The sequence below is a fragment of the Cyanistes caeruleus genome, chromosome Z (assembly GCF_971803275.1).
Source record: "Cyanistes caeruleus chromosome Z, bCyaCae1.hap1.1, whole genome shotgun sequence".
NCBI lineage: Eukaryota > Metazoa > Chordata > Aves > Passeriformes > Paridae > Cyanistes > Cyanistes caeruleus.
The window spans coordinates 60455143-60481838 of record NC_141732.1 but is presented as its reverse complement, the minus strand read 5'-3'; the positions used below and the strand labels follow the sequence as shown (position 1 = coordinate 60481838).

Genomic DNA, 26696 nt, shown 5'->3' with positions numbered 1-26696 from the left:
TTTCCAAAAATCCTGATTCACAAAGCACTTCTAACTTTGCCTGCACAAACAGCTATACATAGGAAGATGAGACAGCCCTGTACATTTAAACCAAGAGTCCAGTTCCAAAAAAAATATAGCTACATATACCCATACACAGATACCCCAGCATTTCAAAAAGTTCCCACGATTATTTAGGAAAACTTTGATGAATATAGTATTAAGTGCTTTAGTAATAAGAGCAAAGGAAAAAAATGTAACCACAGGTTACTTTAGACCAACTAAAAGTCTCCTTAAAATCCACAGATACTGATTATGAAACTGTTCGGCACAGGTAGCTTTGCATTCTAATTGTACAGCTTTTCTTTCAATAGAATTTTCTCTTAGCAATGGTCCTATCATCAAGATTTAGATAATAAACAGCTCTCTGAAACCAGAGAACATTATTTCATTAAATTCATTAAATGGTAGAACAGCAATAGGGTGAACATGGAGCTCACTTCCTCATATCCTCAAACAGAGGGGAGGGAAGTATGAAAAATTCCCCTGGGCCCTGGGTTGTCCTTTGCCGCTCCTAAGCTCTAGAACAAGACAGAACTACAAGTGCAGCAAATTTAACCAACAGCAGCAACTACAAGGTGATTAGAGCAAGGTAGCAAAAGTACAGTTGTCTCAAAGAGGGGTTATGACGCTGCATATGGAGCTGCATTCCACAAAACATTCTGGTTTTATATCCTAGAACCAGTAATATATCTCCAGGCTTTTGGAAATGGAAAGACTAAAAGTGCCTATGACCTCCCCCTGCCTCAGATCACCAGGCAGAATTTTTATTCTCAGAAGTATTTTTATTTTCAAGCTGTTTTGCTAAGATTTTCTACCCACTGCTTTTGTGAACAACTGTTGATTACAGTGCATCCTTCTTCTTTCTAGTGTTAGACAGCAGGATGCAACTCCATTATTCTTGAGATAAAAGAACTCTGAAACTTTTCATCCTTTTTCCTAACTGTAGGAGACTTTGATTTAATAACAATTCACTGCATTTCATCAAAAGCTCCTCAGGGAAAGAAAAAAAAAATCTGTAAACACTTTTGTAAAGCTCCATTTTCACCAAACCAAAATAATATGATAGGATCCCTTCCCATGGCTGGGGAAAAAATGCATAAGAAAAACTAAGAAACAAGCTCCCCATCACAACAAAAAAAGCAGTGATCTTGGACAAAAGTGGACAACAGGACTGAGTGTCGTACTCTAACATTCTCCCTCTAAAACCATAGTTTAAGAAATCTTGGGCAGCTGTACAGTCATAGATAAGAAGTCAAACAAACCATTACTCTTCCAACCACTCCACTAGACTGGCAATTATTCATGATTCCCGTATTTTACCATCTCCCTCTGCCCAGAAAACAAACCCCTCTTTCATATGAGACTTATATTTCTTTTCCTGATTTCTATCTTCACAAAAACATCCTGTGGAGTGCTTCAATATTCTTAGCAGATTCTCATACTGCTAAATCAAGTGAATTTGATACTTAAACATTTCTTTCATGGTTTACCAGATTAGAGATGTCGTTTTCTGAAGATTCTCCTTTCAACAGGTTTCTTTTTCCTCCAGTGCTATTCAAAACTGCTGGAGCCAGTTCTATTACAAAGTTCTTTTTGTTACAGCTTCCTCTGATAACTTGACTTCTCTATAATCATATGTTGATTTGGTAATTCTTATTCTGAAGAAATTATATGCATGTGTTATCTTTTGCCTAAAATAAACTTTCAATGTAAAAAAACCCTTTATCTTATCCTTTCAAATCCCATGTGAAGATATTCTTAGAGCTAAGGAATTCCTGTTAATAGCCTGCCACTACCAATTATTGCATGCATAGAAGTCACCAACATTGTAAAAATCATGTTTGTTATCACTGACCCTTCCCTCTAAATCACTTCATCATGAATTCAGACAAATCTGTCAAAAAAGTTACCTATTCAATTGCATGGGTTTGGCATTTAGGACAATAGGAAGCTAATATTAATTCAGGAACCCTTACACAGAAACATTAAACAGAGTAGTCCCTTTGTAAATAGAGGTGTACAAGAAGATGTCCAGGTATAAAGCTTGCAAGCCCAGGTTCAAGAGGCAAATCTTTACTTTCTGCATATTCATTACCTGGAAATATTATCACTAAGTGGAGCATTAAGAATCTATGTCTAGCATTATGTTCTAGATATCCTTGACTGACAGGTTTCAAGAATGTCAAACTTCTATTTTCTTACCTAGTTCAGTAACTTGTCGATCAAAAGGACAACGAACTGCTCTCCCATGAAGGGGAAGTCGGGTAAGACAGTCATGGCAGACAGTATGGCCACACAAAAGCAGCCGGGGAACTTTGTCCCCTTGTAAAGAAAATACATCTTCACAGACCCCACACTCAAGAACCTGTAAGTTGAAAAGGTTGGTTTTGAACTAATTAAAATTAAAACTACACACAGTAAGCTATACGACAGTTTATTTTACAGATGTTCATGCAATCACAGCACATGAGCTGAGTCAGTAATTTTGGTTTATACACATAATTAATGATCATACTATCGATCTTTTAAAAGTAAATAAATAATTTTATATTTATAAATAAAATATTAAAATAAATAAATAATTGCTACAAACATAACATTTTAACTCCTCAGCATCCTGCCTGACCACCACTCGCTCCTACCCATTTTATTCAATACACTGCCACAAGACAAGCCAACTGGTCAAGAGGCACAATCAGCAAAAACACCCCCGCAGGAAAAGGAAGCGGCCAGCAAGACCCTGCCAGAGCAGTGTTGGCCGGTGGAGTTTCCCCTCGCGGCTGATGCTCATGAAAGAGGTCAGTCATACCAAGTGAGCCACTTAGCAAGCTACAAACGCAGCCCCGAGCTAGTGTGAGCAAACTGTTGCGGGCTGAAACATCTCAAGCTATAAACGAAAAGCAAAAGATGGTCATATAGGAAGAAAAAAAACCCCAAACCAATCCATAAGGCTGGCACCGCAGGGGACACATCCTTTACCACAGGCCACCCGCACCCCGTCCTCGACCGGCACCGCCCACCCCTCCACAGGAGCTGGGCCGAACCGCCACCTCACCTTCACCGCAGCACCCGCCGAGCCGCGACCACCAGGCCCGCGGCCGCCCTCCGGCCCAGTCTTGTTTACAGCCAGGGCCGCCATCTCGGGGAGGGCGGAGCGGAGCGGCCCCGCAGGAAGGAGCGGGGAGCCGCCGCCGCCGCCTCAGGCACCACCGCGGCGCGCGCAGGCGCCGCCCTGCAGGACTGTAAAACTACAGACCTGCTGAACTACGACTCCCACCGTACTCCGCAGAGGCCCTGACGGGAGGAGAAGGCGGTGCCGCACCCGAACCTCCTGCGGCGCATTGGGAGCTGTAGTCCCTAGCGCCGCGCTGCAGCCTGGGACGGACGCGCCTGCTGCCGCCGCAGTCTGTGCGACTCCTCCCGCTCTGCCGGCCATCACGCGGGCTGACGGCCATGGATGTCAACCAGCCAAAGCAGGAGCATTTGCTGGCTCTGAAAGGTACCGACAGCGCGGCCCCGCCGGTTCCCGCCTGCCCGGCCCTGATTCGGTGTTGAAACAGCGTGTCTGATCCGCAGTCGAGGTTGTTTCTCCCCCGGGTCTAGAAGGAGGTGGAACAGGGAGCGGCCCGGCGCTCGGGGCCCGCGGTGCCCGAGGGCATAAGGGAGCGGTGGGGGCTGTTCTGCCATGACCCGCACACCCCAGGGCGTGCATCTGGCGTGAGGGGCTCAGCGCGGCTGCCGGCTGTGTCAGTGCTTTGCACAAGGCTTCAAAGGAAAAGTTCAGCTGAAATTTCCTTTCCAGTTCCTCTGCTGCCTCTTTTGTTTGTTTTCGGGACAAGAGGACGCACTATAAACTGCGTCAGGGGAGGTTCAGGTTATGCATTAGGAGGGATTCCTTCACTGGAAGGGTGATGAGACATTGGCATGGGCTGCCCAGGGAGGTGGTGGAGTCACCATCCCGGAAAGTGTTCAAGGAAAGACTGGACGTGGCACTTGATGCCATGGCCTATTTAACAAGGTGGTGTTCGGTTTTACGTTGGATTCCATGATTTCAGATGTCTTTTCCAACACAGCTGATTCCGTGGTTCACCTTTGGATGGGGAATTTTGCCCTTTTCACCTCATGCTTAGTGTGCAACTACGAGGCTTACCTCTTTGATTCAGGGATCTCGAAGGGTGAAAATACAATTGTGTAGGTCACTTGTATGCCTCCAAAATTAATGTGGAAACCAAGAGGACCCTGTGAAGAATTTGATAATTTCTGAATTAAAAGTGCTGTTAGTTATATACATGTAATAAAAGAGCTATTTAGAATCTCACCTCTGCAAGCATTTTAGATCAGTGAGACTGCCCAGACAGATAAAGCAGTGCAGGTATGAGTAACTTCAGAGACCATGTTCTCGTTTTAAAACTCTCCTGGACAAAGTTTTTAATGGTGTCTCCATGTGATAGTAAAATCTGTTAACCATCATTTAGAGCTCAATAAACTTTCCAAATACATATGCACACATACAATAAAGGCAAAAACACAAGAACATGAAACATCAGCAGCTGCCAAAGCGTTTTGATAATAATTAAGTCAACACAAAAAGCTTTATGGAGCTTTTAGTAGAAATCAGTGCCATCCTTGGTCTTGTATTGGATTTAATCCAGACTGTAGGTTCTACAGAAGTGAGGAAGGCATGGGGAATTATTGGCATTATGATTGTATTAAACAAATTCTTGGTGGTGACAATATTAGATTTTATTTCTTTAATACCATTTATGTTACTGCTCTCCATCAGGGAACATGAAATGATTGCAAGTTTCTTGCAGGAAAAGGGTAGGAAATAGGAGAGCATCACTGCATGTTTTACTTATGTTTAATAACAGTGTTTGTTGTTTGCCCTTCGCCATGCTCCTTTGTGTGGAAGTATAAAGCCTTTGACAAGTTATTTAGTTATTCCAAAAGTCTAATAAATTAATAAATCAGTTCCTTAAGGGTTAAAGCATAGTTGCATGTTTTGAGGCTAAAACTAGATGTGTAGTTCTGATACAAAATGGAAGCAGCTTTAATTTGCCTACAGCACTTCCCTTTTTACTTTTAAACTGCTGTATCAGTGAGTACTATTTTGGGAAGGGTTTCTGTATTATGTTTTCTAGTTACTTTATGTACCTTGGCTTAAAATGCTGATATATAGGGGGAAAACTCTTTCAAAAAATTGTCTTCTAAATTTGAGAAAATAGGTAGTAGTAATTGTGTGCCTTTCAATATGTATCACATCAATATAACCAGAATAGTGATGGATGGCTAGTATGAGATGGTGACAGTAAAAGTGTTCTCTTGGAAAAGGACTGTTTTGAGTAAGAAGTGTGTGTGTGAATAATGTTCAGTGTACTGAAATTACACTGGTAATGATGGAATACAGCTGCTAATGTTCAGCCTAGATAAAATAGAATGTTCTGATATATATCTCATGTATTTTAACTACCTATTTCTTTCTTTAAAAATATCGTAGCTACGTTTGTCTTAATATGGTAGTGTCTTATTGTTTTATAATACTTCTGCTTTAGGTCCTGTTTTCCACTGATCTTTGCATCGTGGGGCAAGGAAATTCTTGTAAATAAGATGTTTCAGTCTAGATACGAGAATCGTTATCAAGAGACTGTTTTCCTAAGAATCACTGGATTCCTACTGTTCAAGCATGGAAGTGGTCTTGCACTATCGACCACATCAGAGAGATCTAATAAAATTGCAGAAATTTGCAGAAGCAGCAGTGAAGGAGTTTCCCATTCGCCAGTTACCAAGATTTGCACCCTGGTTTCCAAATGATTTACACAGACTTCCCCTCAAACCAAAAAAGCAGGCACCTGTTATTTCTTGTGAAGAAGTGGAAGAATTGAAACAGCTTTCTACACCTTCAGAACATGTCGTAGGATCTCCTGATTATGACTGCACAAAAAATCTCCTTGATTTTAACTCTAGCATGAAGCATGGTCCAACTTTAATCCAAGCACAGGCTGTTCACAGACCAATTAACCTGGACTATCAAGGAGAACCACCACCTAATGGGAAACAAAAATTGAAAAGGTCTTGGAGTGTCTCTCTCCCTAGTGCTAAACTCAAAGAAAAGATTCATCCTTTATCTCAAGAACTGCAGAATAATTTGGAAAGACTAAAGCTGCATGCATTTTGTAGAGCAAAGTGGACAATTGAACAGTCTGTTTGTAAAAACCAGAATTTGGAGGACATATGGATAAAATTGAATAGACTGATTAAACAGAATGAATTGCCATCTTGCAATGCTACTATCCAAAGATCTGTGGGACAGATATGGATTTTCTGTGATATATTATACTGTGAATATGTTAGAAATATTCTTAGGGAAAAGCTAAGCCTTACAGATAAAATGAATTTGCTTGTACATAAATATGGAATTATATTTCGTTTATAACTTAAGATATAGTTTAATAATAAAATTACTGCCAGGAATACTAGAGTTTTTAAGCAGTTTAGAATATAGAGACCTTAGAACAACTGATAAATTAATGGTAAGAAAACTATTTAGATGACTTTGCTAGAGTTTTCTAACTATGATATATTTCTTTAACTTTGTTTTGCCTCAAGACTTATAGTTCTGTTAAGATTAGTAAGTTTCTGTTTGGCTTAGTACTGCATTTTATAGCATTTCTCTACTTTGGTGGTCTAAAGGAAAAAATTAAAGTAAAAATTACAGACTGTTGTGGCAAGCTATGTCAGATAATGAAATTAATGCTTTCAGTTAAGCAAAGTACATTCTCTCTGCTTCATTGGAATTAGGAGAAGGAAAGATGTTTTTAAATGAGTTGTAGTAATTGCTACGATAGCTGTAACTGACACTAAGATTTTCAAGATCTGATTATTTCCTGAAGGTAATCTGTGAGTTTTTTTAATGAAGGCATATCCCTCCCATGAAGTACAAACTTACTTTATGCAGGATATGTGCACTGTCTTAGTAATGTTAGCTATATTTTCACAGAAATATTGATAGCTTTAGTGGAAGCTGTGGGCTGAAAAATAACAAACAACTTAATTGCTGTTTTATGACTTTGATAATTATTTTTTTCCTGATGTTTCTGTTCTTTTGTCTCTAATTATATTTGAGAACAAGAAAACACTAGCTTCCAGCTAAAAGTGAGGAAATTAAGAAATGAGATTTCTATCTGGAACTTCTTGTTTGTTGTCTTTGAGAATTTGAATGCCTTTTATGGTTATAAAAGGCTGAGTTCAGCATGACATTTTGTCTTCTGAAAGAATGAAGTATTCCAAGGTCATGCTGTTCCTGCTCAGTTGAGACTTTGGAGGGTCAGTAGAGAAGTTAAACTGGGATCAATATGACAGCAAGGTTTTGCATTTGCACTGCTTCTAATTCTAGATAGTTTTGCTGTAGGTCAAGGTCTGTAGCATCTGGAAAAGGGGGAAAACAAGTGTTTAACATTTATAGGTTGTTAGATTGTCATTAATGCCGCTCACTCCAGTGTACATAGGCATAAGAGAGATCCCTCTGTAAAAAGAAAGTAAATTCCCCTTAGACCTACATTTTTATGGCATCCTTATCTTGAATAATTATATTTTATTATAGGTATTACTTTTTTTTTTTTTTAGATTAGAATTGCTCCATTTGAGTCATTGACATGTAGTTTTAAACTTTGACTGAATTTTAAGACATTTGTAGATGTCTTATATTGATGTTTGGGGTGTTTGTGACATATAATATGACCACTTAGCAAAATTGATGCAAAATGCTGTCAAGACTGTGTTATAACTGCATTATAACTGAGGGTTATTATTAGTTTTAAAGCTTATATAGCTACATTTTTTGCTGACATTATATTTCTGAGCTTAACATTAACAGTAGCAACATTTCTTTGTGCATCAGCATTCTTGAAGATAAAATGAAGTAAAATGCAGTGTGATTTGAGTTCTATTTGATGTGTTTTGTGTCTAGGATCTTAGAAGAGATTATGTATTTAATAACATTAATAGTCCTAATAAATGATAATACACCTGTCATAGTTTGTTTTGACTTCATTGTGTGATGTATTTATTTATTTTCTGAAACATGATTTAATTCTTTCTTTAGAAGCAGTCAGCAAATACTAGTTATACAGACTTAGTGAGAATTTAAATAAAACTAGATAATGCCGATAATACAGTCCCACTAGATTAATTTGATATACTGACAAAAGAGGTGAACGAACATTTTACTAAACAGAAGGAGAGATTGTTGTTACTGTAATGACCAGCTTGGTGCTGCTCTGGGTCGGCTTGTATGTGAATAATGGTAGATGTACTGCTAGCTGTGAGCACCTCAGCTGGTAACTGTTTTTTAAGAGTGAACACCATCTTTGGCTGGAGAATTACTGCAGTCTTGGTTAGCACCAGTAAACAAGCTGAAATCCAGGCTTTCATTTTGTTATCTTCAAGGAATGCTTAATTCATAAGCATGTGTAATTCAGTATCTTTTCTTTTTCATCTTCAATGTTGAATGTGGTTCACTATTTACTCTATTTTGTAGATCTTGTTTTGTTTAATGTATTCTGTGATTCTAAGTCTTCAATGGTCCTCTTTTTTCAACTTTTCATCATTAAGAGAATGTATGATTTTTTTCATGTGAAAAGTGAGAATTGTTTGTGTGTATGCTGATTTGCGTAGGTCTGCTTATGGTAACATATGCTCTTCTGAACCAATACAGCCCACTGTATCCAAATGTATGTATATCAAAGTAATTGAATACTTCATACCACTGGAAACAGTGAATGCTGTCTGGACACAATAGCTGTATAAAAGTACAATAAAAATAAACCTACCATACATGTATCAGTGCAAAGGTATTGTTTAACTTGTTGCAATCAAGAGAAATACTTTTGTTTTATTTATTAGTTTTAGTTGGTGCTTTATTAAGTTACAAAGGAAAAAACCCCAATGGTTTTTACATATTCAGATCAACACCTTAGGTTACAAATGCTCAATTTTGTTTCATATGAATGCCTTCATGATAAGCTATGTACAAGTTTAGGACCTTTGGTTAATTTGAAGAGGGAGAAATTATTTTAAGAAGTAGCACCTCAAATCTGTCATATAAGTGAAAATAATGTAATTTTGAGTATGAGTTAAAATGGCCTTTGAAAATATCACTTACTTGAAGTAGGGTTTATTTAATAGCAAAATCTAATGATTTTGATTTTGTCAGTATCAATAAAATAGCTTTGTTTTAAGTATTTTCATTAGGTTTTTGTGCTGGTTTTACTGGTTTGAGTTTAAAGTTTGTGACTTAGAGAAAAAGAAGTGGTATAAATAATGTAGGCTTTTAGTCTTGTAACTCTCCCTTGTGAAAGTTATAGGATAAGATGTAAATGCAATTTCTTATAGACTGGTGTTTGACTGAAAGGGTCTGTATGAGTCATCATGTCCCATTCTAGAGGGTCAACAAGGGTCACAGGACAGGCTCTTAACCTGTTAAGATCCACCAACAGATGAAAATGACGCACTTATGAAGACCACAAAGCACTTAAAAGCTGTAGGAGGTGTAAGATCTTTAGCACATCAAATTGAAATCAGTAGATTAGTAGGTTAGTTCACCAGGGATAGAAAGCAGGAGGGAGCAATGGCATTACCAGTGTTCATGGATCTTAGAATAGCAGGGAGGTGTTTTTTTTATTGTGAAAGGCCATGTGATCCTTTTTCAGGCTGAGATTTATTTGGTGGTTGTGGTTTTTTGGGTGTTTTTTGTTTGGTTTTTGTTTGTTTCTTTGTTTGTTTGTTTTTTGTGGAAGAAGGGCAAGGCATTCTTGAAGAACAAAATTAAATATAGTTGTTTGATTGACCGATGGTTTTGTCTTTTTTTTTTTTTATTTTTGCAGTGATGAGGCTGACCAAACCTACCTTATTCACTAATATTCCAGTGACTTGTGAAGAAAGAGATTTGCCAGGTAAGTCTTTTCTACTGACTGATTATTATGTATGTTTTACCAAGTTTAAGTACTGTGACCATCTAACAGTTAGATGTTAAAGGAGTCATGACCTCCCATAGACTCTAATCTGAAACAGCAATATATTTTAGATTTGGTAATAGCTAAAGGAAAGTACCAAGGTGCACTTTATAGCTCTTGACCTATATCTTTTTAAGATTGGTGATGACATTCAAACACATGACCTCAATGTTCAAGCAATTGACATACACAGTGGGAAGTAGTTCTGTGAGGGAAATGTGTAAGTGCTGAAAAATTTGCATTACTATTTTTTTTTTTTTTTAATTTGGTGAAAAGGCCCTGGTAGTTAGAACCAACATGAGTGTTCTCTGGAAAGCAGATCTTGCAAGAATCACTGGTTTTGAGTTGCGCTATGCTTGGTGTGCCATCATAAATTGGAAATCCCTGGATTGTCTCCCAGATATAGTTGGAATCTAGAAGTCAAGTATAAGAAAGTCAAAGGAAAGATGAAGAAGGAAGGTTGTGTGGAAGTACAGAGCAAGCAGGAGAAGAAAGTAAATGAGGTTGATTAGTTCTGTTATGTAATGTTAGGTTTAGATGGATAGAATTTCTCTCAAAGTTCAGTGTTAATTTGAGCAATTCCTTTTGGATTGTTCCCTTCAGTATGTATATACTGAGTAAACTATTGGGTGCAAGTGTCTTGAAGTTCAGTTACAATTTATAGGCAGGCCTATGGATATATATTTAATCCCTAAACAAGTTTATTCTAAAAGAAATACATCTGAAATAAACTACATCTGAGTAAGTGATTAAGTGTCTAACTTAAATGTAGACAAACTTTTGGACTTGGCAAATATTTAATTAATAGCAACTTGATATGTTTACAGGTAACCTATTTAACCAGCTCATGAAAGATGATCCTTCTACTGTGAAAGGTGCTGAAACTTTGATGTTAGGAGAAATGTTGACTTTGCCTCAAAATTTTGGGTAAGAATAAATGATTGTAACTGTAATATGCAAGATTTAGGACTCATTTGGTTTAGGATTCATACTTCTCTTGCTATCTGAATACCATTGTTCTGCAATGAGTTGTTCAGTCATTTCAAAACTAATACGTGGCTTGATTTATACATATATGTATGTATGTATATGTATGCTGCCTGATGTTTCTTGTCTGTAGCCTGAACCTAGTAAGAATTCAAAGCTGAAAAAGATTTGCTGCTATGGATGAATTTCTAAGGTAATCTAATACTATAAACCAGATGTTATTCTAACAGAATTTACTACTGGGATTTTTGTGGGTACTGAAACCTGTCTTCTTATTCCTGTCAGACTTTTAGCTAGAAAAAACTCTGATTTTTTTGTTCTCTTTTAAAACTGTTTGTCTTCAAGGATATCTTCAAGGATTGTCTTTGAAGGATGACTTCAAAAGCATGGGTGTGCAAATGCCAGTTTTCTTCTAGAGTTTGATACGGCAAATGTGTATGTGTGTGAACTTAAAAGTGTTTCAGTGAAATGTACTGAATTTTATTAACTGTTACAAAAAAATCTTTTATTTTCTTTTTTTTTTTTTCCTGGAATACAGAAACATATTTCTGGGAGAAACATTTTCCAGTTATATTAGTGTGCACAATGATAGCAATCAAGTTGTCAAGGACATACTGGTGAAGGTATGTGAGAGAAATCCATTTATAAAAAACTTAAAAAAAAAATACAGTGATGATACTTTCTGACAATATATTGCATGATTAATGCTTACACACAGACTTTAGGAAATATACGTCACTTTTTCCAATTCAGAAAATATACTTGGATATTGGAAAAAGTAAGACGTAAAAATAGAAATTATTATAGAAATCATCAAAGATTTAAATGAAAAACTAGGATTGTTGCAGTTTTGGAAACAGGCACATGAACTGAACACACCGAACTCATGAAGCCAAAGTTTATTGATGGGCGTTCCCTTTTATAGGGGCTTCAAATTTCCCGTGCTCATGTACCTGATTGGTTGGGGTCTTAGCACTGCCCAGCTCACTGGCCAATTGCACATCTGCATTTGTGATTGAATGCGATTGGCTGGTGTCCCCAGTTTGAGTTTGAATCCAACCTATCACTGTCTTACCCAGGGACTTGTTTACTTCAGTTCTCCAACGAACTGGGCTGGTCAAGTTGAGGTGTGCTGCCAGTTTATCTGTGCAGCTTACAGATCAGCTGTAGCTGTCACATAGGATTGTGTCAAAAAATGGGTTTATTACAGAATCATAGCTATAGAATTCCAGTTTAGGTTGGAAAAGACCTCTATGGTCACCAAGTGCAACTGTTAACCCACACTACCAAGTCCACTGCTAAACTATGTTCCTAAGTTCCACATCCACACAGTCCCCTGCAGGGATGGTGGCTCAACCGCTTCCCTAGACAGTCTGTTCAATGATTGACAACCCTTCTGGTGAAGAAATTGCTCCTTCTAGCCAATGTAAACCTCCCCTGGTGCAACTTGAGGCCATTTGCTCTTATTCCAATTGTATGTTACTTGTGAGAAGTTAACAGCTCACACGTAGCTACAGCCTTCTTTCATGTAGTTGCAGAGAACAGTAAAGTCCCTCTCCTGAGCCTTTTTCTCCTGTCTAAACACCCTCACCTCCATTTACCTTCTTTGGACATGCACTCTTCTATTTAAAACTTCTCTGAAGAATTGGTGTAGCAAAACTTTCCACAGCTAAAAAAATGGAGTTACAGTCGCTTACCTTCATTTTCAATCAGGTCTTCAATTTCCTGTAAAGCATACACTGATCTTTATGTTATATGAATCATTTTCTAGAGGATTGGGGTGTTGTGTTTACTGAGCAAATAAAACACTGAAAGTAGAAATTTCAGAAGTCATTGTGGAATTCAATATAAAATAAGTAGCTATTTTGTAACCTGCATGGTAAAGGACTGGAGTACTTACATGTTTTAGAACTTGTCTTTAGCTTTGTAAGTATCTCATCATCTTCATATATGTTACAGAAAGTGTCTGAGTCAAGAATATCACAGAATATTTTTTGTTGGAAGGGACGCACAAGGATGAGTAAGTCCAGTTCTTAAGTCAGTAGCCCACACAGAGATTGAACCTGCAGCCTTGGTGACGTGAATCCCATATTCTGACCAACTGAACTCCTACAATATGCGTGAAAACATGGGGTACAAAATGCTCAGTGAACTTTAGTTCTTTATACCAGTACTTTATAGCATAAGTTGTACTTTCTTTAGGTTGTGTTAAATGACCGTAGTTCTAACCAGTGCTTTGTTCTTCTGTCCCCAGGCTGATCTTCAGACAAGTTCTCAGCGTTTGAACCTTTCAGCTTCTAGTGCTGCAGTGGCAGAACTTAAACCTGACTGTTGCATTGATGACGTGATCCATCATGAAGTAAAGGAGATAGGAACACACATGTAAAATTTTAACTTTTTCTGTTAAATGATCCTAAATAAAACTGAAGTACATGTGTGCTATTCTACTTTTGATATAGCACAAGTTTTAAAGTAATACAACTTTTTTTTTTTTACTTGTTTTTTTCAGCTTAGTTTGTGCAGTAAGTTACACTACGCAGACTGGAGAGAAGATGTACTTCAGAAAGTTCTTCAAATTTCAGGTATTTCATTAAGTATTTTACTCTACTTTAAATAACTTAGTGACTCTGTAAAACACATTTTAAAACATTTGATACTTCATAAGCACTTTATGTACAAAAAATCCATTCCCTTTTAAAAGTGAACCATTAAAAGCCACTGCTTCAAATGTCACACAAATCGGTGTTTTCTAATTACCACACCGTTACACATTTCAGAACTAACAAATATTACATCTAATAACTTTTACTAATTTATTGAGAAAAAAAATCTACTCTTAAAAACTCCCTTTTTATAGCAGTCAGCTCTATGACTATTTTTAAAGTCAGAATGAACAAGTATTGGTCATTCTGGGTTTTCTTTTGGTGTGTGTAACCTTATTAAATTAAAATTAAATAGTTCAGTTTTTAAAGGAATTTAAGTAAAGAAGTCTAATGTATTACATAATACCGACAAAAGTAATTTTCTTCCATCACAGAAATTTCAAGACTTGAGATAAGAGTGACTGAGGAAAGCAAGGAACTAATCTGTGGACTGGTTCTTGCAAGAAAGAGTCTGTTTACTGTGTATTTCATGGATGTTAAGTTTTTTAGAGAAATACGTTGAGACTTGGATATTGGTGGACTAATCTTCATAAGACGGAGCATTACATTACAAGCTCTACTGAATACATTTTTAGATAAGATGTCTGGTAATACAGGAGCATTATATAGTTTCATCCTGAAGCTGTTTCAGGGGAAGTTTGGGTTGGATACTAGGAGAAAGTTCTTCACCCAGAAGGTGGTTGGACACCAGAACAGGCTCCCCAGGGAAGTGGCCACAGCACAAAGTCTGGCAAAGTTTGTGAACTGTTTGGACAATGCTCTCGGGCACATATTCCTGGAGGTTTGAGTTGATGGTCCTTGTGGTTATTGTCCTACTCAGGATATTCTATGATATTATGGGTATAGGAGATGCACTATTCTGTATAGATGGGGGAAAATGGTTGCATTTTGTTGGCATTTCTAGTATTCTGTCGATACTTCAGAAAAAAAAAGGAATTTCAGTCTTTAGAAGGTTAAATTGTGATGCATTAGAAAGAACACTTGAGTGCTGTTAATACTAGTGGGCTTTGAAATGCCAGGTATTGATTAGTCAAAGGTGTTTTCTGACAATCCTAGAGAAAACAATTCTGTGTAAATTTTTTGTGTTACCCTCCCTCTGAAACTAGCATCTCTGTAGAGTTTTGTAGAGTTTTATGAATTTTTTATTAATTTCTTCAGTGAAATTAATTTTCATCTTTGTGTGCTTTGTCTTGCTCTCCTTATGAAATTGCTTCCCTTTCAATGTCTCCATTCTTTTTCTCTGTTCAGTGTTCTGTTTCTCTGTCCCTACTGGGCTTTTTCTGATTGCTTACACATGCATGTTTAAGCTTCAGATCTCACCGTTCCTCTGTTCACTAATGTTGTTCTTGTCAGAGCTTTATACAAGATGTTGTTTTGTCTCCTTTAGATTTTGTATTCAAATGTATTTGTTTAATTTTTTTGGAGATTCTGCTTGCATGGTGTAATTGCCATGGTTTTTAATTGGCAATTAAATGGTTTTTATTGGGCATGTAACTGCCCAGTATAAGCAACTAAATTATCAAAACAGTTGAAGCCAGCTGTCAAATGTGAAACCCTTCATTCAAAGAAGGAAGTATAAATATATATACACTTCTGCAACTTCTATAAATATTCTCTGATTCATTATGAGAATAGCATTGCACTGAGAATTTTGGCTGTTATTTTTTAAATTTGACATGGAGACACCAGTAGGAGACCTGAGAACAATCAAAAAGAAGTGTTACAGAAAACTGAACTATGTCTTTACAGTGAGAATTCATGGCTGCTAGTGATGGAGATGTCACTAGCTATTTTATAATAAAAAAATACTCTTACAGATTTTCAGATTTTTCATTTACATTTTCTAATGTCTTAAGTTGAACTGGTGTTTGTTGGTTTGAATCAGCTTCTTTTAGCCATTATCTATAGTTTTATAGTAATTGATAGTGCCTTTCTGTTCCAAAGTTCTCACTAAGTTATTAACAGCATTATTAACAGTTTTTATGGAGAGAGAATGAATCCTTCTAAGGCTGGGTGGTTTGTGAACATCACAATAATTTTTTGTATTTTTCTGGAATGCCAATTGAAATTTACTGCAGTGAATAAAAAGACTGTTTATCAGAAGAGAGAGGAAAAAAATCAGCATTTTGGAAAATTTATAAGAAGTTCACTGAAGAAAAATATTGGACAGAAAAGAATCTTTTATCAAGCAACAAAGACCTAAATTAAAATTTTTAATTCTTTTTTTGACGAGAGATAGTTATGAATTCTTAAAAGATTTTAACTTTTAAAATTTTAACATTTTAAGATTTGATGCCTTTTAAAATGCAGAAATCTCAGTGATGACGACTTTTTGATCTTGAATTCTTCAGTGCTAAAAAATTTGTTGACAACTTGGAACATTAGAGGTATCTCAGGCTGCAGTGCACTTTTAGGTAAACAAAAAAAGTTTCCCTGTGTAATGGGAAACAAATGTCTTAAGAAACAGAATTTAAATTTGTTTCCTTACAAGTATGATAGAAAATTATTTCTTTCAGTTACATCGCTTTATAAATGCTTCATATTTGAATGTCATAAATGCAGTGGCTTTATGCACAAAACTCAAGCATTAAGAACCAACACTTTATAATCATATTTTATATAATTTGTTGTGTTCTTTTTCTGATTGAATCTCATGAGATTAATGAATATGATTTATTAACTATTCATTTTACGTATTATGATTTTCTTTAATTTCTTAAAACAGTTGCATTTTCAAAAAGGAAGGCTAATAAAGCTAAATGCATTAATAGTTCTCTGTTTCACTTATGTTTAGAGAAGCCCTCAGTAACTTTTGTTCCGAAACTCTGAAGGACTTGTAAATGTTAGATAGCTCTTGCTCACAGTTGAAAGCAAATGCAGGCTGCTGCATGACCCAGAATGGATATAGTATTATTGTAAACACACAGATCTACTTAGAGCAGTGAATTTGGGCAGTTTCGTAAGAGGCCAGTGCTTAGGTGGAGAATTATTTCAGTACGAGGAGACTGCTTAGTAAGAAAACAAACAAGTCAAGTAAGAAGCAGCGAGGTTATACTCTTGAGTTGATTCTCTCATATATTCTGTCATGCACCTGCTATGTGTAAGATCAAAAAGAAAAATAACACTTTTTAGTAAAAGACCCTAGCACTTCAAAACAGTCTATGCCAAAGTTGTCTGAAAAACTTATTGTCAATCTGTCTTTTTTTCCATTTCATTCAGGTTCTTAAACCACTAGATGTGAAAACCAAATTCTACAATGCGGAGGTGAGAACTGTGTGTATTCAGGTTTGCTTTGGCATGGTGGGTTTGTTACTTAGATTAAATTTGAAGTGCTTTCTAAGTACACCTTTCTGAGAGAACTGATCAGTTCTAATGTACAAATGGTGGTACATATATATTGTAAAGCTTAAAAATAGATAGGTTTTAGATGAAGGGGCAAAAGAGATGTTAGGATCTTAATGTAGTTAAGTTAAATGTTAGTAATTGACTAACAATTTTGCATATATTCCAGTTTCTCATGAACTCAAATACTTTCAGTAATTGCTTGTATGTTTAGGCTGATGGAGTACTTACTGTAAGGGAGATTAATTGTTCATAAAGGAAATTACAGATTATCAGAGTGATTTTTTAGAGTGGGGAAAATTTAAATTTAAATTACTTAACTGTTTAATTTACTTAAATTTAAATTTTCCCCATGTAACTATGACCTTTCAGTTCAGTAATTTAAATTTTAGGTTTGTGACAGTTACGCACAGCGCTTCTAAACTAAATGATCTTATATATGCTTTGCATATTTATTTGGACATACTTAGACTGCATTTGTCTATTTATGGGACGAATTTGGTACATATCTGTAGGCCACAGCCTTCAAACCATGCATTGACTAGGTGTGAGGTACCTGAGCAGGATTGGAACATAAACACATAGCACTGGCTGAGCCCTTTATAGAGCTGCTATTATCTCTAAGTGGGAATGTCTGGAGATGTCTTCTGCTGTGATCTAAGGGCAAAAATAATTCTAAGAAACAAGGTACTTTCTCTGGGAGCAAAATAAATCTCTTATTTACTGTGTGGATTATATTATTGTTTCAGCTGTAAAGTATGTGGTCTCTTTATACCTTACGTGTAATTTTTGTGATAAGGTAATTCTAAGGTAATTCTGGGCAAACTTTTTACATGGAAATTTTTTTTTTGTTTTGTTTTTTTGTGGGTTTTTTTTGTTTGTTTTTTTTGTTTTCATAGCTCTTATACTGACTGCTCTTGATAAGAGTCTTATTTAACTCTCAGCCACCAATTCTTTGTGGTAAAAATCTTTGAGAAGCTTTGATTTGAGCTGGTACCTTGTGGGTTTGGGTTTTGGGGGGTTTTTTGTGCTTTTTCTTCCCTCTGCAGAGTTTTTAAAAGTCTCTTTGATGCCTTTTGTTCTTCCTGTTCATGAATTTATGCAACTCCCATTATCATCTTACCCATTCAATTTATTAAAAAAACTATCTTAAAACAGATTTTAGATGATATTAAGTGGGAAATTTCCATTTGCCTAGCAAGCTGGTATAGTAGCACTCCTATCTAATTTCTGAAAGTATATAAAGTGTTGCTATGTCTTGTGACCATAGAATTCAATTAACTTCTAAAACCATAGAAATAAGTCTTTGTTAGCTGTTGTGTGTGGTACTACATTGCTGTGAAAGCACCAAGAAATTCATCCTGACTATTATCCTTGAGAGCAGGGGAGAAATAAATGGTATGTGTCAGTTATTAGTTAACTAAAGATTTTAAAGGTTGACTAACCTGTTAAACTGTTACCCTTAAGATTACAGATGTGATGCTGTCTATTCATAATGCCTGTTACTAAAATTATTTTCTATTAATAGTCTAATGATCATCCATAATTTAATTTCTTCTAAAACAAGGAATGATGCTGAACCTTAATCTTCTTGCTTATTGCTTATATTGCAGTAGCACCCAGATGGAGTTGATCAGTGAAATTTATGCATAGAACACATGCCCTGTTGCTCTAATCTGCTGCAATCCTGGGATTGAATTACTCTCTCACTGACTTTAATGTGCCTTGAAAAAAGGCTTTGTAAAAGGTTCTGTTCCTGCAAGTGTGCACAGGGAGGTAGACAACAAAGTTTGCACTTGAAATTGGGTTTTGGATTGATGAATATTCAAAAAAGAGTTTTTCTTGATATTATGCCAAATTTTATAACTTGCAACTTGTTGGCTTTGCTAGGACACATTACCACATTCTTTTTAAGACATTATATATGAGGATACTTCAAATTATCTATAAGGTGACAAGGACTGTTTTTCCATTTCATATACAACCCATTGCATGGATTGAAATGCAGGACAAACTTTAAACTTACTCAAAAACTAACTCCTTTTTTTGAGTCAGTTTATTCTACCATATCTTGTCTGTGACTTGTGTGCCTTAAGCTCTACTTTGGATTGGTTCTGAAGCAAAGCTAGTAAACCATGTAATCATACTAGCTATAAGTTATTAGAAATGTAGTTGTCATCTTTGTTTGCATCCATTTTTATTTATGTTTCTGTCTTACTAATGCTATCTTGTTTAAATGGTGCAAAAAAATGCAGAAATGCATTTTGTTTGGAAGTTAGCCTCCTTTTTCTTTAACATTTAACCCTAATTTCTCTAATGTGTTCTTTTTTTTTATTTTCCCATTAGAGTGACCTCAGTTCTGTGGTAATTTTTATTTATTTTTTTATAAATATGTATGCTTTTTTAATTGCTTAACTGTCTCTGTGTTTATTATTGACATTCTTTACAAACATAATGGAAAAGCAATGTTTGTTCTGCATATCATAAACTGATGTTTTCTCGTCTTTATATGTGCAGCTAATCATTTAAATGGTTAGCTCTTTCTTTAATACCCATTGTTGAAACTAGAACCTGATAGTTACAGATTCTTGTCGGGGTCCTCCTTTATAATATAATCTAAAAAATAATATAATTCCTCACCAAAATTTTATTAGATCTATTATTTGAAAAGAGAAGTTACTTCCTTTCAAAAATTTTCTGCTGTTGACTCATTGAAGTGTAGGTTTCACCACAGCACTGCTTGTGTAAGCTGTGACAGAACTTCTCACATCTGGTTGGTGGAGACAGTGGGTTTGAGGAGAGAGCAGCAGTTGGATGTTCTTCCTTCCTTTGGCTAGCTGGGACTGCTCTTCACAATTTTAACTGCATGTAACAGTTGATTGAGTTACTCTGTTACTTCTGCGGTCTGATTTCACTTTAAGGCGTGCCTTCTATTAAACTGCATATTTTGACAAGATTTTTTTTTTAAAAAAAAACATGTAATACTTGATCAAATTAAGAATAACACAAAACTAACTTGCTTTTTCATTATGCTGCTTGTTTTTTCTTTTCCCTTTCAAATTAGCTTTTTTAAACTTACGCCTTTTGCTGTTTTGAAAACTACTAAAATTTGGGTAAATGAACACTTTGAGCAATGGATTTATGGGATATAAATTGTATCAGTTTAAATGACAGGCAGTAGTAGTAATGATTACTGAGAATCATGTTTTAGTTGGGATTATTTCCAGTGCTTGCAAGCATGAAGTGTCTCTGTAACCCGTTGAGGTTGCACAGTTTTCATTACTATATGGATGCTGCTTTGTATTTAATGTGTTTATAAGGCAATACAAAAAGTTACACAACCATTCCATATTTCTCCTTCTAACATAATTTTTTGAGACTAAACATATTTTGGTTATCTTGTCCTACTTTTATTTTGTAATTTACAAGCAGGACTCCATTTATATAAAGAAACATTTGTTTACACTGATCAAAAAGAAAATTTAAGTTTTGTTCCACTTTCCCCACAAAAGTACTTTCTTAAAATTTTATCATAACAAAATACTCAAACTTTTTAAATCTTTAATCTGTAGAATGGACTATTTCAGTTAGAAGGGACCTACAAGAATCAATTAATCCAATAGCTTGAATCAGTGACTCTTTTTTAAACGGAAATTTGGTATCCTCCTTTTTTTAACTGGCACTTCTTTAATTGTAGTTTTCACTTTTCTGGGAGCTCATATCTCTAATAGTCTGAGGCTTCCATAATTATCCTGAGACTTTTAGACATGCGAAGTGACTTTACTGGTCTGCAATTCCACAAAAGAAGTGAGCCAAAACTTCTCTAGTTCTATGGTTTTTCATTTTCTGAAGTTTAACACTCTATAGCTTTCATTTCTGTACCAGAATTGGTCCTTCAATACCATCTTGAGGCATTCGCTTCAGATGTTCTGAAGTTAGAGCACCAGTTAAATTGTTGGATGCATACAGTATTGGTAACTTTTGGCATGGTGCAGCTGAGTGAGAGCAGGGGCTGGATTTTGCATTTTAGCTAGAATGCTAGTTTTTGATAATAAAAGCTCAGAGCATGTACCTGAACTATTTTACTTCAGTTAAAGAAAAACAAATTTTAATTTTTTTATACAGCTTGATGCACTAGTGATCTGGCATGGCATGTTCTTGTGCACTGCAATTCCTTACCATTTATTCAATTTTTTTTTAAGAATTTGGATAAAAGCTTGAGTTGCTGTTAAGTTGATGAAAGTCTTGGGAAGTGGTGATTTAATGCATTACAAATAAGCAGAATCTAGAACATAGCAAAATTATCCCACATCCATTGTTTGGCAAGATACCTGTTGACTAACACTTTTGCTCCTGTTGTTACTGGGATTAAGGTTTTTTCTTGCATTAATTAATTTGATTTGCAGGCATGAACTAAACATGTGTGACCTTTTTTTTTTAACAATAGGACTGCCTACTGTTTTTAATAACACTAATCATATTTTCATGAACTTGAACTTTTGATTTTTTGCAGACAGATGAAGTGTTTCTGGAAGCTCAAATTCAAAATATCACTACCTCTCCAATGTTTATGGAGAAAGTTTCTTTAGAGCCATCCATGATGTACAATGTTGCAGAACTGAACACAGTTGACATAGCAGGGGAAAGGTATGTACACATTCAGGATATTTGACTTTGAAATGCTTTGTATTAATATTTCATTATGCAAGTATTAGTCATTTGCCTATAATGGGAGGATTGTTTGTCTTCACTTGAGTAAAAAGATCAAATTTCTGTTATGTATTCAACTGGAAAATTTGTTACAGTTTTCTTTCCATAGGAATCATTCTAAAAATCTACAATTCTACCTTATAAAGAAATATTGAGCCTAATCCTCAAATAATTTGTAACAATGATGACATGAAGACTTGAAAACATACTATTATTTCAGTATCTCCTATATAAAATTTAACACAGATCTAGGTCTGACCTAATCTGTGTGTATATACTTTGCCTTACAGGACTCATCTGACTAATCCTGGCTTCCTATCAGTAAACTGCTTACAGTTTTCAGTTGTTCTAATAATGATATAGCAAGGCACCAGTCAAGGTGGATCAGTGGTACTCCCTCATGGATTTAGAATATAAAAATTTGTCCTGCTGAAATAAATTAAATTTGAATTAGTTAATACCTAATACCAGAATAACTGACTGGATACAAATGCTTGTGAATTATATTTGGCTGTTTGTGCTTTGCAGTTGCTTGGGTTTTTGGAGGTGATGGTTGAGTGCTTCAGCAGTAAGGGCTGAAGTGAAAAATCTGTCTTCTCCTTGCCTGTTGAAGGATTCACCTTCATAATGGAGCTTTGTTCTTACCAAGTGTTTGCATCCACCATAATAGTTTTTCTCCTGAAGAAGAATCTTAGTTTCACCTTAATTTACTGTGAGGGAAAACAAATAGCAGAAGAAAAATTACCAGCGTTTTTGTTTAAATGCTAAGATGCCAGATAATTATAATGTAGCAGAGTGGATTTCTATCTTACTTGTCTCTGGCTGAGAAGAACAGGTTCTTTTATTTCTCCATGGTCCTTGGTGCTGCATAATTTTTAGAGCTGTTTTCTGTTGTGAAAACAAAAAGTATTCTATCTGTTTTACCATTAGCAAACCATGTGTATACATACCATAAGACTGGTGGGGCATGGGGGAAAAAAGGTTGTGTTCTTAATCTTCTTCAAAATAGCTGTTTAAATTAAGACCTAATGTTTTTTTTCCTTCCAGTGAGTCTACTTTTGGTGCAAGGACATATTTACAACCTATGGATACACGTCAATACTTATACTGTCTAAAACCAAAGCAAGAATTTGCAGAGAAAGCTGGAGTAATAAAAGGTGTAACTGTGATAGGTAAACTAGACATTGTATGGAAAACTAATTTGGGTGAACGAGGAAGGCTGCAAACTAGTCAGCTCCAGAGAATGGTAAGTTTAACTTAAGTGTTAATTTCACTTGGCATTAATTTTTAAGGAAACTCAATGGACAATTTTAATAATGACTTGGAAAAGTGTGAGCTGTTTACTTTTGAGCCTTATATTTTATTCACACCTTTCTGTATGTATTAGAATTATTTCTTGTATTTCTTCAGTGAAGTGTGGCTAAGATAATGGAGTGAGCACTTTAGTTGTCAGAATCCAGTAACCAGTGTTGCAAAATACATTTGTTGGAATAAAATTAACTGCTTGAATGCCATTTGGCAACAAACTGACAAACGGACCTCTTTAAATATGCCAATTCTTGACATGGAAGTTGCTCCCAAGTTCATACATTTTAGCTTGGAGTAACATCTTCTATATCTACAGTTTTGGTTGAGTCTATCCTATTCTGGTTGATTTATGAACTGTTCTTGAATTTTAAGTTGTAATTACTGTCTTGTTTAAGTCAGCTCCACAGCCATCTAATGCTTAAACCTGGCTTGCATCTTCTCACTTGAGGTGAGAGATAGAGAAAGGTAGTGAAAAAAAACTTTTTGAAACAATTGAAATCTCAGTGTAAGTTTACAGAGCTTATAATTGGGTCTCTGCCTCTGTCTTTCCCCCAGTCCCCAACTGCTAGTACATTCAGCAGTTCTGTAGAGAAGTCACACTGACTTGGAACTAGGCAAGAAAACTTAGACCCTGGAAATTCACAGGAAAGACACTAAGATTCACTAAGTCACTGAAATGTGTCTTAATTTTTAATTGAGGTGTTGAATATGTACATAACCCCATCAAATTAAAAACTGCCCTTTCTTCTAAACTTAGTTACTCTGCTTACTTTGAAATTTGTTGCTTGTTTTTAACAATAAACTGTTTCATTTTCAACAGACATTTCCTATCATTTCCCTTTAGACTCATTTCTTTTCCCTCCTTAAATGACTGTTGTCTCACTCTGCATCCCTTCTTGTTTAACCTTTGAGAACTGCATGTGAAGCACACACTTCAACGCTCCAGGATTAGTTTTGGTCATGCATCATTTTGTGCCTTGTGATTAACAGAAAAACACTATTTTGTATACTTTGAGCAACATCTGTCTTTAGAAAAGCAGCAGGTAGTTGGGTTTTTTTCCCTTCTGAGTTGCAGTGTAACTCCCTCTTTTCTTTCCCTAATTTTTTAAGTGCTATCAGATTATTTAATTTCTAGACCTCACCCTTAAGCATTTTCCTCCTAATCCATTTGCCAGCACTATAGCCGTTGTTTCCCACCCAGGCCCAGCATTTTACCTCTACTATGTCCCTCAGCCATTGTTACGGGTCACATAAAAAAAATGCACCTTTGAAACAAGTATCCACATACCATAATTTGTGGGTTTGGTTGGGTTTTTTGGGGGTGGTTTTTTCATGTTTGGTTTCTGGGGTTTTTTTGAGTGGCTTGACTAAAACTGTTCCCAGTGTGTAAGTCATTGACTTTCTGGACCTCTTTGGAAATATCTTTCAATCATGCTGTAAATAAAACTTTCACTACAGCATCCTTTTATCAGCAGAATTAGAATAAGTACAAGAACTAAGCTTTGGCAGGCAGGACAGATTTTTCCTCAATTCTTCCCTCATGGTCATAGGGATTCATAGGGATTGAAAATCTAAACCTGCTTTTTCATCTGCATGTTACTATTTTGGATCAACCCTTTGGTATCTAGTAACCAAAGATACTTACTGTAGGTTTATTAGTAGACCATATGAAATGTGTTTGGCTCATGAATAATTGATAATCACGTGACTTTCTAACTGATGACAATTAATTATTTTGGCAGAGGCATAAATGACTGAAATGGCAGTTTTTGTTTCTTAGGATGTGGAATAATGGTGGGTTTATGCAGGGAAGTTTTACTGGTTTTGTCCACACAGATCCGTTATCTGCCTAACAGAGGTTTTAGATTAAAGCTGATCTCAGGACCTGTATATGACTATTTAAACTCTCCTGAAAAGTGTAATAATAAAGATTATGAAGATGTTCTTTAGTTGAAGATGGAGAGCTGCTGTGATTCCCATACTAATCAGAAGCATAGTCAATCTTCTTTCTTGAGATCTCTCTAATTCCGAGCTTCTTTCGGGAAATGAAAACTTGAGTAAGAAATTCAATTTCCCAATCCAACATCTAAGAATATACATTCCTGTTCCTTTCCAGGCTCCTGGTTACGGCGATGTAAGGCTTTCATTGGAGACAATACCAGATACTGTAAATTTGGAAGAACCTTTTGACATCACATGTAAAATAACAAATTGCAGGTAATGATGTCATGCTATTCTTGTACTTTTTCCTGAGAGGGTGAGTTGTGGCTGGTTTTATGTTTCAGTACTTCCTTCTGAAACTACTTAAACCTAGTCTCTGCTATGATTTGTGGCAACACAAAGGTACTTGAAACACAGAGATAAAAGGAAGCCCCAAAGAAACAACTACAACTAAAAAGCTTACATTGTGATCTGTTAATACTGTACTGAACTAGGAGATAGCCAGAAATCTGTAGAGGAATCCCATGAATCTGTCTACAATACTGTTTATGATTTCACCTCATACTTAAATCACAACCCATCTTAGGGCTGCAAGAGTGACATTTAAATGAAGTAATTCTAAGTGGAAGTTGAGCCCAGGGACTAAAGTATGTTTCTGGCCTGCAGATACTTCTCATGAAAAGCTTGTAGTCCATCCAAAGCGTAAACACTTCTGTATTATCCAGTATTGCTAAACCCATGACAGGATGCTTGTGTCAGCTGTCTGCAGCTGAATTACTGTGCATCACAATAAATACTGCTTGCTGCAGTATAATTATTCATGAATCTTGATTAACAGTAACCTCAATAAAGCTCTTACATGTCTGCAGTTTTAAATGCTTTAAAAAGCCCACAGGTTTATTCTTGTTTTTTGATTTCCTCTAGCAGTGAAAGGACTATGGATCTGGTTTTAGAAATGTGCAATACTAATTCAATCCACTGGTGTGGAGTTTCAGGAAGGCAACTTGGAAAGCTGCACCCAAGTTCATCCCTCTATCTTGCACTTACATTGTTGTCTTCAGTGCAGGGATTACAGGTAAGTTATCTGTACAGTTTTACTGTAAAATAGGTGTTTTATAATATTAATAGTTCTTTCTAATTACAACTCTTCTAAATATTTTCCCCTTCTAGAGTGTCTCTGGCCTAAGACTTACAGACACATTTTTGAAGAGAACATATGAGTATGATGATATTGCACAGGTCTGTGTAGTTTCTTCAGAAATCAAGCAAAGCTGAAGAAAAAATTCTGTAGTTTTACTGGGCTTCTTTTTATTTTGACCAACTTCTTAAAGTTTTTGCAGTCATTGTTTTAAAATGAGTACAAACAAAATCAAATCCCTATATAGCTGTAAATGTAATAATGATAACTTAATTTGTCTGAGCATTTCTTGAATGTTTTCAAATCTCTTATCTACTAAAAATAAAACCTTTTAAAAAAGTGTAGTTCTAGCATATTATATTGCATTTACATCAGCTCAGGACAGGGGTATGAGATTGATAAGAAATACTAGCATTTTGTGCTTTTTTTTCTTATTTTAATTTTTTTAAAGTATTTAAATCCTTTTAAAATGATGTCTGACAAAACTGCTTCAGTTCAAAGGAACTGACCTTTTACAGACAAGTTCCTTGAATCCAAATAATAAAAAAAAATAAA

At 35.8% G+C, this 26696-nt stretch overlaps 3 protein-coding genes across 11 annotated transcripts in view; 2 read left to right on the top strand and 1 right to left on the bottom strand.

The window, feature by feature from the left end:
• TRIM23 (tripartite motif containing 23) overlaps window positions 1–3536 on the bottom strand; it is a 22826-nt gene extending 19290 nt beyond the window's left edge. Inside the window, exons 1-2 of one of the 5 annotated variants that reach the window (XM_086868535.1) lie at window positions 3098–3536; window positions 2245–2407 (exon numbers count right to left, since the gene is read on the bottom strand). In XM_086868535.1, the coding sequence (XP_086724661.1) occupies window positions 2245–2407; window positions 3098–3181 (247 nt within the window). In that variant the 5' untranslated portion in view covers window positions 3182–3536. Of the gene's footprint in view, window positions 1–2244; window positions 2408–2981 lie in introns of all 5 variants that reach the window. The other 4 variants (XM_086868534.1, XM_086868539.1, XM_086868537.1 and 1 more) reach the window with 4 other exon arrangements.
• On the top strand, window positions 3244–26696 carry TRAPPC13 (trafficking protein particle complex subunit 13). Of its 5 annotated transcripts, none has more exons than XM_023943814.2 (13): window positions 3437–3541; window positions 9924–9992; window positions 10880–10979; window positions 11578–11662; window positions 13294–13421; window positions 13549–13621; window positions 16922–16966; window positions 19391–19408; window positions 21558–21691; window positions 22802–23000; window positions 25179–25279; window positions 25931–26078; window positions 26174–26696. In XM_023943814.2, exons 1-13 carry the CDS (start codon window positions 3496–3498, stop codon window positions 26276–26278), a joined length of 1251 nt encoding a protein of 416 aa, XP_023799582.1. In that variant the 5' UTR covers window positions 3437–3495; the 3' UTR covers window positions 26279–26696. The 5 variants fall into 5 exon arrangements, with proteins under 5 accessions (XP_023799584.1, XP_023799583.1, XP_023799582.1 ...); XM_023943812.2 differs by having other exon boundaries at window positions 25928–26078; XM_086868540.1 differs by having other exon boundaries at window positions 3465–3623; window positions 25928–26078.
• Window positions 5726–8069, top strand: SHLD3 (shieldin complex subunit 3). The gene has a single exon (XM_086868546.1). It carries the CDS (start codon window positions 5726–5728, stop codon window positions 6473–6475), a length of 750 nt encoding a protein of 249 aa, XP_086724672.1. The 3' UTR covers window positions 6476–8069.

Excerpts from the sequence above, each read along its gene's own strand:
- TRAPPC13 (XM_023943812.2), top strand. The coding sequence starts at position 3,496 with ATGGATGTCAACCAGCCAAAGCAGGAGCATTTGCTGGCTCTGAAAG. Across the intron at positions 21,692-22,801 it reads GTTGACATAGCAGGGGAAAG|TGAGTCTACTTTTGGTGCAA; the intron begins GTATGTACACAT and ends TTTTCCTTCCAG. Across the intron at positions 23,001-25,178 it reads CTAGTCAGCTCCAGAGAATG|GCTCCTGGTTACGGCGATGT; the intron begins GTAAGTTTAACT and ends GTTCCTTTCCAG.
- SHLD3 (XM_086868546.1), top strand. The coding sequence starts at position 5,726 with ATGGAAGTGGTCTTGCACTATCGACCACATCAGAGAGATCTAATAAAA.